Source organism: Ranitomeya imitator, chromosome 6 (genome assembly GCF_032444005.1).
Source record: "Ranitomeya imitator isolate aRanImi1 chromosome 6, aRanImi1.pri, whole genome shotgun sequence".
Taxonomy (NCBI): Eukaryota; Metazoa; Chordata; class Amphibia; order Anura; family Dendrobatidae; genus Ranitomeya; species Ranitomeya imitator.
Genome location: NC_091287.1, coordinates 245,027,812 through 245,046,354, shown reverse-complemented (window position 1 = coordinate 245,046,354; position 18,543 = coordinate 245,027,812). Strand labels below are relative to the sequence as shown.

The 18,543-nt window shown below is 45.2% G+C and overlaps 2 protein-coding genes across 10 annotated transcripts in view; both read right to left on the bottom strand.

Moving 5' to 3' along the window:
- Positions 1-16,218, bottom strand: part of LOC138642413 (uncharacterized) — a 347,309-nt gene extending 331,091 nt beyond the window's left edge. For 6 of the 7 annotated variants that reach the window (XM_069730557.1, XM_069730558.1, XM_069730555.1 and 3 more), the window contains exon 1: positions 16,090-16,218. In XM_069730557.1, the coding sequence (XP_069586658.1) occupies positions 16,090-16,185 (96 nt within the window). In that variant the 5' untranslated portion in view covers positions 16,186-16,218. The remainder of the gene's footprint in view (positions 1-16,089) is intronic. The other variant, XM_069730559.1, reaches the window with a different exon arrangement.
- LOC138642412 (uncharacterized) lies at positions 11,291-14,472 on the bottom strand. 3 transcript variants are annotated; one of them, XM_069730551.1, is made up of 5 exons: positions 14,364-14,472; positions 14,193-14,282; positions 13,856-14,051; positions 13,550-13,706; positions 11,291-12,399 (listed from the first exon to the last, which is right to left on the bottom strand). In XM_069730551.1, the coding sequence occupies exons 4-5, from the start codon at positions 13,675-13,677 to the stop codon at positions 11,301-11,303; spliced, it is 1,227 nt and encodes a 408-aa protein (XP_069586652.1). In that variant the 5' UTR covers positions 13,678-13,706; positions 13,856-14,051; positions 14,193-14,282; positions 14,364-14,472; the 3' UTR covers positions 11,291-11,300. The 3 variants fall into 2 exon arrangements, with proteins under 3 accessions (XP_069586652.1, XP_069586655.1, XP_069586654.1); XM_069730553.1 differs by lacking the exons at positions 13,550-13,706; positions 13,856-14,051; positions 14,193-14,282; positions 14,364-14,472 and adding an exon at positions 12,588-13,242 and having other exon boundaries at positions 11,291-12,547.
- Positions 16,219-18,543: the final 2,325 nt, after the last annotated feature.

The following is an 18,543-nucleotide window of genomic DNA, read 5'->3' as shown; positions in this document are numbered from 1 at the left end:
AGCAGGGGCCTGATCGTTGGTCGCTGTCACACATAACGATTTCATTAACGATATCGTTGCTACGTCACAAATAGCAACGATATCGTTAACAATATCGTTATGTGTGAAGGTACCTTAAGATGTGGGCTTGACGTCACCTACCAATACAAAGATGACATCAACCCCACAAATATGAACCCCACCTGCCACCGTTACAGGGCAAGTGGGAAGAGCCGGGCAAAGCGCCAGAATAGGTGCATCTAATAGATGCGCCTTTTCTAGACAGCTGCGGGCTGCTGTTTTTAGGCAGGATGGGGGCCTATATTAATGGCTCCTTACCAGCCTGAGAATACCAGCCCCCAGCTGTGAGCTTTACCAAGGCTGGTTGTCAAAAAACAATAAATAACTTAAATAATTTAAAAAAAAAACAGCCTGGGACCCCTCTATTCTTGATAACCAGCCTTGCTGAAGCTGACAGCTGAGGGTTGCAGCCTCCAGCTATGAGTTTTGCCTGGTTGGTTCCAGGAAATAGGGTGGGAACGCACACCGGGTTTTGCATTCATTTATTTTGTTATATCGCAGGCGGCGGCTGAGGAAAACCCTGATCATTCGCTCTTGCTGTCCCTGTTATTAGCAGCAACAAGTGTCGGATAATGGGAGTAAAAGTCCCAAAAGCCCCCACCTGCTGTAATCGTTCGGACTTTAGGTTATGTGCATACGTTGCAGATTTTGCTGCGGATCCGCAGAAGTTTCCCATGAGTGTACAGTACAGTGTAAACCTATGGGAAATGAAATCCACAGTGCACATGCTGCGGAAAAGACGGCATGGAAACGCAGCGTTTTATTTTCTGCAGCATGCCAATTCTTTGTGCGGAATCCGCAGCGGTTTTACACCTGCTCCAATAGAAAACTGCAGATGTATAACGGCAGCAGAATCTGCAATAGAAACTGTGATAAATCCGCAGGTAAAACCGCAGCGGTATTGCACTGCGGATTTATCAAATCCGATGCGGAAAAATCCGCAGAGGATCTTTCTACATGTGCACATACCCTAAAGATAACTCATCATTCTCCTCTGCTAGCGACAATCGTTGGCAGAGCAGGGGAGAATTACGAGAGCTGTCTTCAGCACCAGCTGCGAGGGAACAGTGCTTACAGCGACGCTTCTTCCCCGGCGGCCATCCGTGTGGTACTGATGTGGCACACGGATGGCATGTTTACACGGACCCATTGACTTGAATGGGTCAGAGTGATCCGTGCAGCTGCACAAAAACGGACATATCGACATGTGGGTCATTCGGACACACGGTCCTTAAAAAACACAAATATGTGTCAGTCAGTGTCTCTGGTATGTGTGAAAACTGTCAACACACGTACTGGAGACACTGACATGTGAAAGAGGTCTAAATGTTGCTAACTTTTGAACATGCTCCTATAGCCAGTAGACTTTAAGACCATTATTTGGTGCCATGACAAACATCAGGACCACACAATCAAAATCTCAATGTGCCAATGGGGTTGAAGAGAGAGCGTCCGCACTCTTAACCATTTAGATTCTGTAATCACTATTGACAGCATTACCTAAGGCCGGGATCACACATGCGAGAAATACGTCCGAGTCTCGCATGGTAATACCCGGCATTGCCGCCGTCTCTCTGGAGCGTGCGGCCGCATGTATTGCTATGCGGCCGCACGCTCCGCTCCAGAGAGACGGTGGCAATGCCGGGTATTACCATGCGAGACTCGGACGTATTTCTCGCATGTGTGATCCCAGCCTAAGGGGTTAAACAGCCATGGTCGGTGCCAACAGTGATCGTGGCTGATGCAGTAAGTTGTCAGCTATAGTGTACAATTGACAGCTCCCGGATTGTCACCCATCAGGTGATGCTAGTCTCTTATAACGCAGGTCAGTAAAAAGACGTACTGGTGGTCATTAAGGGGTTACATAAAATGGTGATACCATAGGTAATTGTCTGGTATCCTTGGGCTCAACAGGTTTTTAAAGTAAGCAGACAGGTGATGCGTGCAGCCCATACTGTGGGCAACATGCATCCGCCACAACTGTATGATCACAGCTATGAATGTTTGACTGCGGCATTTTAGAGAAAAGTTCACTCTGACTAGCTGCGAGGACTGAGCTGCACTGTGCACTAGTCATACAGACCAGGTCCCGGCGACTTCTCCTCGCCCACTGACAAGTCACTGCCTCTACACGCACACAGGCATGTATCACCGGTCAGGTTCCCTTTAGGGGTTAATTATTGGATTTTTTGTAGGGTCTAATTTATTATGCATCAATAAAGATCTATTTATCTACTATATAATTGTCTAAGGGTCACTTCCGTCTGTCTGTCCTTTTATCACGGTTATTCATTCGCTGATTGGTCTCGGCAGCTGCCTGTCATAGCTGCCGCGACCAATCAGCGACGGCCACAATCCGGAAATAAATGGCCGCTCCTTCCCTCCCGTCAGCGCTCACACAGGGTTAATGGCAGCGGTGTAACGCACTCGGTTAACGCTGCTATTAACCTCTTTACCCCCAAGGGTGGTTTGCACGTTATGGACCGGGCCAATTTTTACAATTCTGACCACTGTCCCTTTATGAGGTTATAACTCTGGAACGCTTCAAAGGATCCCGGTGATTCTGACAGTGTTTTCTCGTGACATATCGTACTTCATGATAGTGGTAAAATTTCTTTAATATTACCTGCGTTTATTTGTGAAAAAAACGGAAATTTGACGAAAATTTTGAAAATTTCGCAATTTTCCAACTTTGAATTTTTATGCAATTAAATCACAGAGATATGTCACACAAAATACTTAATAAGTAACATTTCCCACATGTCTACTTTATATCAGCACAATTTTGGAACCAAAATTTTTTTTTTTATTAGGGAGTTATAAGGGTTAAAAGTTGACCAGCAATTTCTCATTTTTACAACACCATTTTATTTTAGGGACCACATCTCATTTGAAGTCATTTGAGGGGTCTATATCAGGGGTCCCCAACTCCAGTCCTCAAGGCCCACCAACATGTCATGTTTTCAGGATTTCCTTAGTCTTGCCCAGGTAATAATTGCATCACCTGTGCAATCCAAAGGAAATCCTGAAAACATGACCTGTTGGTGGGCCTTGAGGACTGGAGTTGGGGACCCCTGGTCTATATCATAGAAAATACCCAAGTGTGACACCATTCTAAAAACTGCACCCCTCAAGTTTCTCAAAACCACATTCAAGAAATTTATTAACCCTTCAGGTGTTTCACAGGAATTTTTGGAATGTTTAAATAAAAATTAGCATTTAACTTATTTCACAAAAAAATTACTTCAGCTCCAATTTGTTTTATTTTACCAAGGGTTACAGGAGAAAATGGACCCCAAACGTTGTTGTGCAATTTGTCCTGAGTGCACTGATACCCTATATGTGGGGGGAACCACCGTTTGGGCGCATGGGAGGGCTCGGAAGGGAAGGAGCGCCATTTGGAATACAGACTTAGATGGAATTGTCTGCAGGCGTCACATTGCGTTTGCAGAGCCCCTAATGTACCTAAACAGTAGAAACCCCCCACAAGTGACCCCATATTGGAAACTAGACCCCCAAGGAACTTATCTAGATGTGTTCTGAGAACTTTGAGCCCCCAAGTGTTTCACTACAGTTTATAACGCAGAGCCGTGAAAATAAAAAATCTTTTTTTTCCCCACAAAAATTATATTTTAGCCCCCAGTTTTGTATTTTCCCAAGGGTAACAGGAGAAATTGGACCCCAAAAGTTGTTGTCCAATTTGTCCTGAGTACGCTGATACCCTATATGTTGGGGTAAACTCCTGTTTGGGCACACGGGAGAGCTCGGAAGGGAAGGAGCACTGTTTTACTTTTTCAATGCAGAATTGGATGGAATTGAGATCGGTCGCCATGTCGCGTTTGGAGAGCCCCTGATGTGCCTAAACAGTGGAAACCCCCCAATTATAACTAAAACCCTAATCAAAACACACCCCTAACCCTAATCCCAACGGTAACCCTAACCACACCTCTAACCCAGACACACCCCTAACCCTAATCCCAACCCTATTACCAACCGTAAATGTAATCCAAACCCTAACTTTAGCCCCTACCCTAACTGTAGCCTTAACCCTAGCCCCAACCCTAGCTCTAGCCCTAACCCTAATGGGAAAATGGAAATAAATACATTTTTTTAATTTTTCCCTAACTAAGGGGGTGATGAAGGGGGGTTTGATTTACTTTTATAGCGGGTTTATTAGCGGATTTTTATGATTGGCAGCCGTCACACACTGAAAGACGCTTTTTATTGCAAAAAATATTTTTTGCGTTACCACATTTTGAGAGCTATAATTTTTCCATATTTGAGTCCACAGAGTCATGTGAGGTCTTGTTTTTTGCGGGACGAGTTGACGTTTTTATTGGTAACATTTTTGGGCACGTGACATTTTTTGATCGCTTTTTATTCCGATTTTTGTGAGGCAGAATGACCAAAAACCAGCTATTCATGAATTTCTTTTGGGGGAGGCGTTTATACCGTTCCGCGTTTGGTAAAATTGATAAAGCAGTTTTATTCTTAGTGTCAGTACAATTACAGCGATACCTCATTTTTATAATTTTTTTATGTTTTGGCGCTTTTATACGATAAAAACTATTTTATAGAAAAAATAATTATTTTTCCTATAAAATTTTATTTATTCTTATTTATATTTTTCCTGATTCTCAGGACTATAACTTTTTTATTTTTTTGCTGATTATGCTGTATGGCGGCTCATTTTTTGCGGGACAAGATGACGCTTTCAGCGGTGTCATGGTTATTTATATCCATCTTTTTGATCGCGTGTTATTCCACTTTTTGTTCGGTGGTATGATAATAAAGCGTTGTTTTTTGCCTCTTTTTTTTTTTTTTTTTTTTCTTACGGTGTTTACTGAAGGGGTTAACTAGTGGGCCAGTTTTATAGGTCGGGTCGTTACGGATGCGGCGATACTAAATATGTGTACTTTTATTGTTTTTGCTTTTTAATTTAGATAAAGAAATGTATTTATGGGAAATTATATATATATATATATATATATATATATATATATATATATATATATATATATATATATTTTTTTTTTTTTTTTTTTTTTTTTTTTTTTACACATTTGGAAATTTTTTTTTTACTTTTTCCCAGGGGGGGACATCACAGATCAGTGATCTGACAGTTTGCACAGCACTCTGTCAGATCACCGATCTGTCTGAGAGCAGTGCAGCGTTGCCAAGTGCCTGCTCTGAGCAGGCACTTGGTAAGCCACCTCCCTCCCTGCAGGACCCGGATGCCGCGGCCATGTTGGATCCGGGGCCTGCAGGGAGAGGAAGGTAGGAGACCCTCGCAGCAACGCGAGATGCGAGAAGCGCGATGCTTCCCTGCACCGACGGCACATCGCGATCATGTTTGATCGCGGTGTGCCGGGGGTTAATGTGCCGGGGGCGGTCCGTGACCGCTCCTGGCACATAGTGCCGGATGTCAGCTGCGATAAGCAGCTGACACCCGGCCGCGATCGGCCGCGCTCCCCCCGTGAGCGCGGCCGATCGCGCTGGACGTACTATTCCGTCCTTGGGAAGTAGGGCCCACCGCACATGGACGGAATAGTACGTCTAATGGCAGAAAGGGGTTAACCCTGTGTGACCACCTTTTTACTATTCATGCTCTCTATGCAACATGAATAGTAAAAATTTCTAATGTTAAAAATAATGAAAAAAATAAAAAATAGTTACATACTCACCCTCCGGTGGCCCCCCGGATCAGGAACCGGCCTTTTCCGCTCCGTGCGACGTCCCGGTGACCGCTGCATGCATTGCGGTCTCGCGAGATGATGACGTACGGTCTCGCGAGACCGCTACGTCATCATCGCGCGAGACCGCAATGCACTCTTGGGACCGGACCGCGCGCCAAGCATCTGGAACCGGCCGCTTCGATCCAGAGGCTCCAAGAGGTCAGTATGTAACTATTTTTTATTTTAATTATTATTTTTTTTAACAGGGATATGGTGCATACTACGTGACTGGGCAATACACTACGTGGCTCTGCGCTGTATACTACGTGGCTCTGCGCTGTATACTACGTGGCTCTGCGCAATATACTGCGTGGCTGCGCAATATACTGCGTGGCTGCGCAATGTACTACGTGGCTGCGCAATATACTACGTGGCTGCGCAATATACTACGTGGCTGGGCAATATACTACGTGGTTGGGCAATATACTACGTGGCTGGGCAATATACTACGTGACTGGGCAATATACTACGTGGTTGGGCAATATACTACGTGGCTGGGCAATATACTACGTGGACATACATATTCCAGATTACCCGATGCGTTCGAATCGGGCCACAATCTAGTATATCTATAAAGATACAAGATGTGCACTATTAGGTCATGATGTTCTTTTTCTTCTGATTTTAAAAGACTTCTGTTACCGCAAACAGGGCCAATTCCTGTGCTAAAGTGTAACCAAGCACCAGTAATAATGAGGTAGCTGTACAGAGGCAAATACCACTCAGTAATCACCAGACAGAAGCCGACGGAGGAGGCGGAGACTGCGTAGTGGTGGCCATATGCAAATTGCCTCTTCTGAGAAAAAGAGGACTTAAACTCTATAGCGCCACCTGTTGGAAGTAGCGATCCTGCAAGTCACAATCAACTCTTTAACGAGTCGTGCAATATGACTTAAAAGCCAAATCAGTATCTCAATTCGCAGACATGGTGTTTCGGGTTGTTGGCCCTCGTCAGTGCGAAGCATGAGAACTGATTTAGCTAGGTGAGAGGCTCTGGACTGGGGTCTAAGGGGTATCGTTTCTCCTTTTGGAGAGTGACATACCATCTCTGGCTTGTCAAGGTAAGAAGGCTTATTTGCCGTGCAATGCTCCTGTGGGAAATATAATATGCAAATTGCCTCTTCAGAGAAAAAGAGGACAAACTCTATAGCGCCACCTGTTGGAAGTAGTGATCCTACAAGTCATAATCAACCCTTAACCCCTTAGTGACGGAGCCACATTTTTTAAATCTGACCAGTGTCACTTTATGTGGTAATAACTCTGCAACGCTTCAAGAAATCCCAGTGATTTTGAGATTGTTTTTTCGTGACACATTATACTTTATGATAATGGTAAATTTAGGTCAATATGTTTTGTGTTTATTTATAAAAAAATAACAAAATTTTGAGAAAAATGTTACAAAATTAGCAATTTTCAAAATTTGAATGATTATCCCTTTAATCCAGATGGTCATACCACAGCAAACCATTAATAAATAACATTTCCCACATGTCAGCTTTACATCAGCATCATTTGTAAAATGTTATTTTATTTTTTTAGCATTTTAAGAGGTTTAAAATTGTAGCAGCAATTTTTCATTTTTTCAAGGAAATTTACTAAATTTATTTTTTTAGGGACTTATCCATGTTTGAAGTGACTTTAGGGGTCTCATATATTGGGAAACCCCCAAACGTTATACCATTTTAAAAACAGCACCCCCTGACATATCAAAAACTGCTGTCAGGTAGTTTATTAACCCTTCAGGTGCTTTACAGGAATTAATGCAAAGTGGTATGACAGAAATGAAAATGTGTATTTTTACCACATAAATGCCTCTAACTTCTGAACAGATTACTACAGCCGACAGACTCTAAGGCCGCTATTTGGTCATGAATTGCCATGGCAAATATCAGGACCACAAAATCATGATCTGAGGGCACCAATTGGGATAAAGAGGAAGCCCCCACACTCTGTTAACCATATATAATGATGTAGTCACTATTTACAGCAGCATCTAAGGGGTTAAACAGATTTGAACGGTGCAAACACTGATCGTGGCTGATGCAGAAAGTTGTCAGCTATAGTGCACAGCTGACAGATGCTGGATTGTTACCTGTATGGGGAGGCTATTCTCTTATATGTAAGGTCAGTTAAAAGCCGTATTGGCTGTCATTAAGGGGTTAAACTAAAGTCAGCATAGTGGGGGCCGATTGGCCGTACATAGGAGTCACACTCGGTTCACAGTGAGCACATGGAGGTAGCCCAAGTAGTGGCCTCCCCCAGAGCAACGGGCTCCACCAGCATAGGATACGTTCACATTAGCGTCATGCGACGCAGCGTCGCCGACGCAACGCACGACGCATCGGAAATGCACGCAAAAACGCACCTTTTTGACGCATGCGTCGTAAAACGCAGCGTTTTTTGTGCGTTTTTGTTGCGTTTTTCCAAAAAACGCAGCGTTTTACAACGCATGCGTTGTCAAACAATGATGTCATCTTTCAACACAATTTAGTGTCTAGACACTAGATAATACCACCAATGAATAGAAGAGGGTGGGTCTAGTGTCTAGACACTAGATAATGCCACCAATGGGTAGAGGAGGGTGGGTATAATGTAATTGTGGTATATATACCCCGGCATAGATTAATTCCAACCATACAGCATCAAGATGGAGCGTCCCATGGACAGTATCTACCTCAATATGGAGCTGGAATTTGCCCTTGCTATTGCTTATGCTATTGCCTGTCATGAACAGAGGAAAAGAGACAAGCTACGGAGAAAGAGTCGTCGGCGTTTTTGGCTACACCCTATGGTGGAAGTCCGAGAGAGTCGTGGAGCCTACCATTGTCTGTTTGGCGAGTTAAATGAGAACCAGGAGAAATACTTTGAGTACACCAGGATGTCTCAAAACAGCTTCCGATATCTGCTGCGTCTGGTGGAAGGAACCATTTCCAGGCAGGACACACAGCTCCGTAAATCGATTTCCCCCGAGGAACGTCTGCTGGTGACTCTACGGTACGTAATGCAATGTGAAGGATTTATATGTTCTTGCCATTTTTTAAAGTAACGTGTTTTGGTTTTGTGGGGTGGGGGATTGTAATTAAAAATGAAAAATTCTTTCATAACAATTAATATTTATTTATTTTTCTTATTGTCAGTTTCCTGGCTACCGGAGAGACCTTGAGATCACTGCATTTCCAGTTTAGGATTGGAGTCTCCACACTTTCTGATATTATTGCCGACACATGCCGCGCATTGTGGGACAACCTCCGGGAGGAATTTTTACCCATCCCTACAACAGAATTATGGCAGGCCAACGCCAAAAAATTCGAACAAGTGTGTTCTTTCCCAAACTGTATTGCAGCCGTGGATGGGAAGCACATTAGGATTACCAAGCCTTCAAGAAGTGGATCTCTGTTTTTTAATTATAAAAAATACTTTTCCACCGTGCTCATGGCAATTGCAGGTGCGGACTGCAGGTTTCTCGCTGTGGACATTGGAGCGTTTGGCCGTGCAAATGATTCACGGACATTTAAGGAGTCTGACATGGGCCGAAGATTATACGAGAACAATTTTAATTTCCCCCAGCCATGACCTCTTCCCAACACCGAAGGCCCGGCCATGCCATTTGTTGTGGTTGGGGATGAGGCTTTTCAAATGAGTGGCAGCCTACTTAAACCGTACTCCAGTCGGGGGTTGGACCGCACAAAAAGTATTTTTAATTATAGACTGTCCAGGGCCAGAAGAACTGTGGAGTGCGCCTTTGGAATCCTTGTCTCCAAATGGCGTATCTTAGGATCCGCTATAAATTTGAAAATTGAGACAGTGGATGAGGTGGTGAAGGCTTGTGTGGTTCTCCACAATTATATGATTGATAAAGAGAGAGTCAACGTGGAACTCGATGAACCCATACCAAATCCATTGCCTGATTATCAAGATCATCCTCTGCGGACAACTGTGGAGATTGCTCATATGAGGGACCAATTTGCTGCATACTTTGTTTCAGATGTTGGCCGTGTTTCATGGCAAGATCAAATGGTTTAATTAATCTTGGTATTATGATACAATAAAAACACTGTCATTTAAACACTGTTGAGTCCATGTCATTTTACCAGCCTATGTAATGTTATTTAAATGTTGTTAATGTCCCCTGATTTTCTAATGCGTTGTGTTTTTAAATAAAATTCTTGTGCCTTTCCGTTTTCACAAAACAAATCTCCCATATGTTTTTCCATAGTAAACAAAATTTAAAATCCAATGTTATATAAACTAATGTGTGTCCCACAAAATTTATGTGAGCACCAGTACCCAAATTGACTGTGACAAAACAAACAAATTGTTCAGCCGTGTGTCCCATAGTTTTGACATATAACATGGTCAGCTCCCACCTTGTCAACCATTTTTAATCTTGCAGACTATTTGCATATGGAACCTGGCTTGACAAGGAGGGAGACGATCATGTTTGCAAAACTCTACAGAGTTAACATTATTGCACTCAGGATGCTAGTATACGTCCAGAGTCAAATAGTGGCGACACTGTGAACATTGCTACCACCTCACCTGACCAATATTATTAAGGTACCGTAATAAAACGATTAGCCAACGATACCGACCAGTGATACGACCGGACCGTGATCGTTGTTAGTCGTCGCGTGGTTGCTGGAGAGCTGTCACACAGACAGCTCTCCAGCAACAAAAAAAAAGAGCAAGTCCCCGTGTAATCTGGGTAAACATTGTGTTATGAAGCGCAGGGCCGCACTCACGATGTTTTCCCTGTTTACCATTGTAAATTTAATTAAAAAAAAAAAAAAATACCCTTACATTCCGGTGTGTGACACGTCCATCGCCGTCACCTTTCCGTACTGTGCCAGCCCTAAAGCACAGCATCAACGGTGTGCTCTGCTTTACGGGCGGGAATGACAGTGTCAGTCACTGCGGGAAGATGACGGCGAGGGACGTGGTTGACATCGTTTTTTTTTTTTTTTTTTGGGGTATTGTTCACTTTTTTGATTGTTTAAAACACTGCGCTAGTAACCCAATACTCCCTTGTTTACAGCAAAGACATCGCTGGATCGGTGTCAAACACGCCGATCCAACAATGACAGCGTGTGATCAGTTACCCCAAAAAATTCCTAATCATTCGCTGAGACCTACAATCTCCCAGCAGGGGCCTAATCGTTGGACGATTTCAGAAAAGATAACGTTGGTTACTGACAAAAAACAACTATATCGTTAATGAAATCGTTGTGTGATGGTACATTTTAAAATTGATATATTGAGCAATGCTGTTTGTGTTTATAACATCTCATAGTACAATGAGCGACAGCCCTATAAAAAAAATGATAAAAAATATTGATAAAATATTGTCAGACATTGCACATCAGGTGTTACAAACACAAGATTTGTTTATACGGCGCACGGTGTGATTTGGTGCAAACTTTATTATAGACAATAAAAACTCAGTATTTTTGAACAAATTAACAATTTTATTTGGGACACACAAAAAAAAAAAAAAAATGGGTAATGTTATGGGGTATCAATGTCTGCGATTAAGGGGGATTGATATACTCCACTTTTGATGGGTGTTGAGGAGACCGAGGAGGAGGACGAGGGGGAGGAACCAGCATACTCTATTAAACTAGACGGGATGCCGACATCAATCCAGCCAGTTGACGGTGGCGAGACTGCCAACGCAGGAGGTGAGGGAGGAGGAGGGACGACCAGTGTCCTTGGCTGGCTACTCCTGCTCCGGGTAGACCCAGGCTGAGTACTGGGTGTGCTACGTGTAGACCCAGGCTGGGTACTGGGTGTGCTCCGGGTAGACCCAGGCTGAGTACTGGGTGTGCTACGTGTAGACCCAGGCTGGGTACTGGGTGTGCTCCGGGTAGACCCAGGCTGGGTACTTTGGGTGCTTGTTTTGTGAGCAGCCATAGCCGAGGATGTAGTGGTTGTCTTCTTTTTTTTCCTCCTCTCTCCCTCTGGGTGTGGGTCGGCTTCCCGTCTGTGTGCCCTTGAAGGCCTGGCAGGAGCAGAAGTTTGGGGCCCTGTTCTGTGGTGGCGGTGGCCCTCGGCACGCGGAGCTCTGTGGTGGTGCTCTGCAGCAGGAGTCGGAGCCATGGCAGCCAGCGATGGTACTGCGGGCATTGTAGTCGCTGACTGCATGACCCGAGCCTGCTGCAGAGCAGTGACATATGCGTTGTTGCAGGCCTGCATCACCGAAATCTGGAGTTCCGGCGTAAGATGTTCAACCATGCCCTTCTGAATGGCACTAAAAAAAAAATGTTTGGCCGGCCTCGAGAGCTCCGATTCTATGGTTTCAAGACGCCGTTCGATATTGGACATTTTATCGCACAGCGCCTTGAAACCATTCTGGAATACGGTGCTCAAATGTAAAAATTCGGGCAGGATCGCCCTGTCCGAGGCCCGCTGACGCTGTCGGGAAGACCCGAAGGAAGGAGCGACACAGGCCTCGGCCAGGGGAACATCTGATGGACCGGCTGCCGGTTCGCCAGATTGTGGTGGTGCAGACCTGCTCTCGCTGTGGGATGGCTGCGACGGTTCAGATGGCGCTTCACGAAGGACCGCTCCAGAGGGTCGGACAGTCTCGCGGGTGCTGCTGTGTGTTCTGTGAAAACATAAGGAAACCATTAGTATACAAAATATAACATTTCACATTCGTCACCACCTGTGTAAAACTTAACATTGCATCACACACTATTACTGTTAAGGGTTTGTTCAGTTAGTCGTAACGGTTTGCTGATTGAACCGGCCAGCTGCCTGACATGGCTGATGCGACCAATCAGCGCGGGTGACAGGCCTGATTAAAATGCCCGCTCCTTACTCCCCGCAGTGAAGGCCCGTCGCCCGCATACTCCCCTGTCATTAATTAACTTTACCGGCGGTATCCATTGCCGCCGTTAATGTTAACCAATTTTTAATATTGACACTGCATATGCCGCATCAATATTAAAAATATAATACATTTATTTATTTCAAAATAGTCACCCATGTTTGCCGTTTGTAACGCCCGACAATTACGCTTATCGTCGGAACTGTCATGACGTCACGGTCATGTGACCGAGACGTCACAGGTCCTGCGAGCTGAGCAACCATGGGAACATAACCTGCCTTGGAGTAGAAGGTATGCCGTGTCTATTATATTTTTCCTATTTTTTGAAAAAAACTGGGATACACCTGGATGGGCAATATACTACTCCACTATGAAATATTGCCCGGGCATGGCCAATCTACTATCTTTCTGTGTTCTGTATACTTCGTATATCCGGAAAAAAAAGAGGAAGTCCAGCTCACCATAGTAGTAATCCCAGAAGGCTCGGAGCACGGAGATGCTGTGTCAAGCGTGAGAAGAACAAAAATGAAGAAAAAATTCGAGCTCACCGAGGCGTGAAAAGTAAAAACTAAATACTTGATTCACTTCAATCATAAGCAGAGGATGAAACATCAGCACGATACAATAAAAACACTATCTACGCGTTTCAGGTTACAGGGAACATCAGACATCATGATTAAGGGTGCCCCATCACCTGAAATGCGTAGATAGTGTTTTTATTGTATTGTGCTGATGTTTCATCCTCTGCTTATGATTGAAGTGAATTTTTAACTTTTCACGCCTCGGTGAGCTTGAATTTTTTTCTTCATTTCTATACTTCGGACTTGCCAAAATAAATGGCTGGGCAATAAACTATGTGGCTGGAATATAGTACGTGAATATGCATGTTTTAAAAACTAGGTGTGTGCATAGGTACTATACTTACTCTCTACTTTCAAGGACCGGTCGCAGGAACTGCAAAATACGGTTATATTTGTAGATGCTCCTTGAAGCTGCAGCACCACTACGGATCTGTCCCTCCTTTTTCAGGCCCCTCTTGAAACAGTCCTTCATGGAGCGCTATCTGGTCTTCAATTGTTTAACTGTGTATAAATAAAAAAAAAAAAAAAAATTAGTTTGAGAGAAAAAATTGAAATTGATAACGCAACCGTGTGCAATCCCAATAGAAGACATCACAGACGGTTGTGTATCCTGGCATGATGGGTCACAGCAGCATTTTGAAAATACTTACAAAATTTAGCTTTGCACGTGGGGGAAGCGCTGTCGAAGTCATCCCATAGCGATTGTGCCACCTCAATCCACAAACGGCGCAACACGCCCTGGTCAGCGTACCGGGGGTCACGGCTGTCCCACAACGGGCCTCGTTCCTGGATGGATGCCACCATCAGGTCTATGTCTAGTGGGTCATCATGGGCCCGTTGTGAAACCTAGAATAAAAGGAAAATATTAATGTTTGCAAGATAAAAAATGTTGTCCCTACCTCCTCCACCACCACCTACCACCTCCACCACCCCCCATAACAAAAAAATTAAAGAAAAAAAAGGAATATGTTTGACATAAAAACTTACTCGCCGTCCTGCCACCACAGCTTGGTCCCGTGGTCTCTGCTCCTGCTGGCTCTGTTCCTCCTCATGGCTCTCCTCCTCACTTGAAGAAGCCTGTAAAATAGTTTACAAAAAGTTGAGTGACCCATCTACAAATGACAGCGAATAGTAAGCAATAGTAGATCATGTACTCACCGGACTCCTCAGCGGTGGGGTGTGGCTTGAGTCACTGGCCATTACTAATGCAATTCTGAAATAAAGAACAAAATAAAATTTATCCTATGCACAATACAGCGGAACATAGTAAAATTTAAAAAAAAAAAAATTAAAAAAAATAAAAAAAAAAAAACATTTCAACCACAAAGAACATTGCACTCCAACTGAACTAACGCTGAGCAAACAACACTGCCACATTGATTAAAAAAAACAATGGCAGAGACAACACAATGCCAGAGTAAACAAAAGCATAAAGATAACAAAACAAATACACAACAGACCCTATGTCGTAATCCAAAAAGAGAGTTTTGTTTAAAAAAAAATGTACAGTATGCACGGAGCAACCCAAAAAAACACAATAGATTTTTGAAAGGAAAACATTAACAACCCCCAAAAATTAAGGACAGAAACGGCAATCCTGGATACACCGCCATACTTTACAATAAAACCGACAGGGCCGGAGACAATAAAAGGCCACACAACGCCATACATCACAACCAGAAACATACAACAATGTCTTTACATAACCACAGTGCAGAACATAATACACAACTTGCAATATAAATTATTACATTTAATAAAAGGGCGCAGAATCATTCTATACTACCATACTTTACAATAAAACCAACATGGCCAGAGACAATTAAATTCATATAACGCAAGAATAAAACATCACAACTGAATACAAAAAAACAACACCAAACCAATAAATGGAAAAGAAAAATCTATCCTGGAAAGAACAATAATCAAGGCCGCAGACAATGAAACGCCATCCTTTACAACGCCATACATCACAACCAGACTAAAAATACAACAATATCTTTAAACAACCACAGTGCAGAATATAATACACAACTTGCAAAAACAATTTAAAAATAAAACATGTAGAAAATGCACAGAATCATTCTATACTTACATCTCTGGACAGCAGATGAAGATGTCTGGTCTGTCTGGTCTGATGTGTTACCTGTAGATGCTGCAGCAGAAGTGACAAACGATCCAAACATTTTCTTTATATATGGAGGATGTTTTTATCACTGTTTTCACTGTCTAGACACTGTCTAGACACTTTTTTGTTTAATTTTATTTAACGACGCATGCGTCGCACAACGCACGCACGACGCACACACGCGACGCAAGTGCGTTGTCAATTGGTTTCAATGGGAAATTGTAACGCAATGACGACGCACAGGCGACGCGTGCGTTTTTTAGACGCTACAAAAATGCTACATGTAGCGTCTCCGACGCCACCCAGGTGCGGTGAAACGACGTTTTTTTACAAAAACGCACGACAACGCAACGCATGCGTCCCCAATGATAAAGATAGGGGCGCATGACGCATGCGTTGTTGTGCGTCAACGACGCTAATGTGAACGTAGCCATACAGGATTCCCCAGCGCAAGGGGGTGGTCGTACTCGGGGGTTTCCCCGAAACAGGGCGGGTGGCATAGGGGCTCCCCAAGAACATGGAGGCGGAATTCTCCAGCACGGGGGGCTCCCCAGGTAAGGGGGCGGTGAAGAGTCTCAGAAGGCTGAATGGTTACAGAGCTCCGCAGGAGATGCCCTGGCACAGCACTGTGAGGAAGTGCACCCTGCAGTGCATCATCACACCGTCAGAGTCCATGGAGTAGTGGACACGTGTATGTACGGTGTCGGTGCAGGGTCCGGAGCCGCACACTACCGGTGCACGTTTAGCTCCTCTCACCTTCCCGTTCCGCACGGATCTCAGGTACTCCTCCACACATTCCTCCATGCTTCCGGACGGTGGGCGCCCAGATACTCCGCCAGCTGCTTCGTCCATGGCTCCTCCCTGTGTGTTGTGCCCAGAGGGCGGGCTCTCGTCCACGGGATCGCACGGAAGTGTAGCAAAAGTTGTGAGGGGAGCTGCCCACCCACACTGATGTCGGACTAGTGGCGACTGACCTATTATATAGTATAGTGCTCTAATATACCGCCCAGGGCTCTGCAGTGCTCTAATATACCGCCCAGGGCTCTGTAGTGCTCTAATATACCGCCCAGGGCTCTGTAGTGCTCTAATATACCGCCCAGGGCTCTGCAGTGCTCTAATATACCGCCCAGGGCTCTGTAGTGCTCTAATATACCGCCCAGGGCTCTGTAGTGCTCTAATATACCGCCCAGGGCTCTGTAGTGCTCTAATATACCGCCCAGGGCTCTGCAGTGCTCTAATATACCGCCCAGGGCTCTGCAGTGCTCTAATATACCGCCCAGGGCTCTGTAGTGCTCTAATATACCGCCCAGGGCTCTGTAGTGCTCTAATATACCGCCCAGGGCTCTGTAGTACTCTAATATACTGCACAGGGCTCTGTAGTGCTCTAATATGCCGCACAGGGCTCTGTAGTGCTCTAATATACCGCCCAGGGCTCTGTAGTGCTCTAATATACCGCCCAGGGCTCTGTAGTGCTCTAATATACCGCCCAGGGCTCTGTAGTGCTCTAATAAACTGCACAGGGCTCTGTAGTGCTCTAATATGCCGCACAGGGCTCTGTAGTGCTCTAATATACCGCCCAGGGCTCTGTAGTGCTCTAATATACCGCCCAGGGCTCTGCAGTGCCCTAATATACCGCCCAGGGCTCTGTAGTGCTCTAATATACCGCACAGGGCTCTGTAGTGCTCTAATATACCGCACAGGGCTCTGTAGTGCTCTAATATACCGCCCAGGGCTCTGTAGTGCTCTAGTATACCGCACAGGGCTCTGTAGTGCTCTAATATACCGCACAGGGCTCTGTAGTGCTCTAATATACCGCACAGGGATCTGCAGTGCTCTAATATACCGCCCAGGGCTCTGTAGTGCTCTAATATACCGCACAGGGCTCTGCAGTGCTGTAATATACCGCCCAGGGCTTTGTAGTGCTCTAATATACCGCCCAGGGCTCTGTAGTGCTCTAATATACCGCCCAGGGCTCTGCAGTGCTCTAATATACCGCCCAGGGCTCTGTAGTGCTCTAATATACCGCCCAGGGCTCTGTAGTGCTCTAATATACCGCCCAGGGCTCTGCAGTGCTCTAATATACCGCCCAGGGCTCTGTAGTGCTCTAGTATACCGCACAGGGCTCTGTAGTGCTCTAATATACCGCACAGGGCTCTGTAGTGCTCTAATATACCGCACAGGGATCTGCAGTGCTCTAATATACCGCCCAGGGCTCTGTAGTGCTCTAATGTACCGCACAGGGCTCTGCAGTGCTGTAATATACCGCCCAGGGCTTTGTAGTGCTCTAATATACCGCCCAGGGCTCTGTAGTGCTCTAATATACCGCACAGGGCTCTGCAGTGCTGTAATATACCGCCCAGGGCTTTGTAGTGCTCTAATATACCGCCCAGGGCTCTGCAGTGCTCTAATATACCGCCCAGGGCTCTGTAGTGCTCTAATATACCGCCCAGGGCTCTGTAGTGCTCTAATATACCGCACAGGGATCTGCAGTGCTCTAATATACCGCCCAGGGCTCTGTAGTGCTCTAATATACCGCACAGGGCTCTGCAGTGCTGTAATATACCGCCCAGGGCTTTGTAGTGCTCTAATATACCGCCCAGGGCTCTGCAGTGCTCTAATATACCGCCCAGGGCTCTGTAGTGCTCTAATATACCGCCCAGGGCTCTGTAGTGCTCTAATATACCGCACAGGGCTCTGTAGTGCTCTAATATACCGCACAGGGCTCTGCAGTGCTCTAATATACCGCACAGGGCTCTGTAGTGCTCTAATATACCGCACAGGGCTTTGTAGTGCCCTAAGTCTACTTTCACACTAGCGTCGTACGACGCACGTCGCAATGCGTCGTTTTGGTGAAAAAACACATCCTGCAAAGTTGGCTGCAGGATGCGTTTTTTCCCCATAGACTAACGTTAGCGATGCATTGCCACACGTCTCGCCGTCGTGAGACGGTTGGTCGTGTTGTGGCGGACCGTCGGAACAAAAAAACGTTACATGTAACGTTTTTTTGTGCGTCGTGTCCACTATTTCCGACCGCGCATGCGCGGCCGGAACTCCGCCCCCTTCTCCCCGCAACTCACAATGGGGCAGCGGATGCATTGTAATAATGCATCCGTTGCCCCCGTTGTGCTGCGTTGTCACAGGATACGTCGGCCCGACGCACTGCGACGGGCCGACGCTAGTGTGAAAGTAGCTTAATATACCGCACAGGGC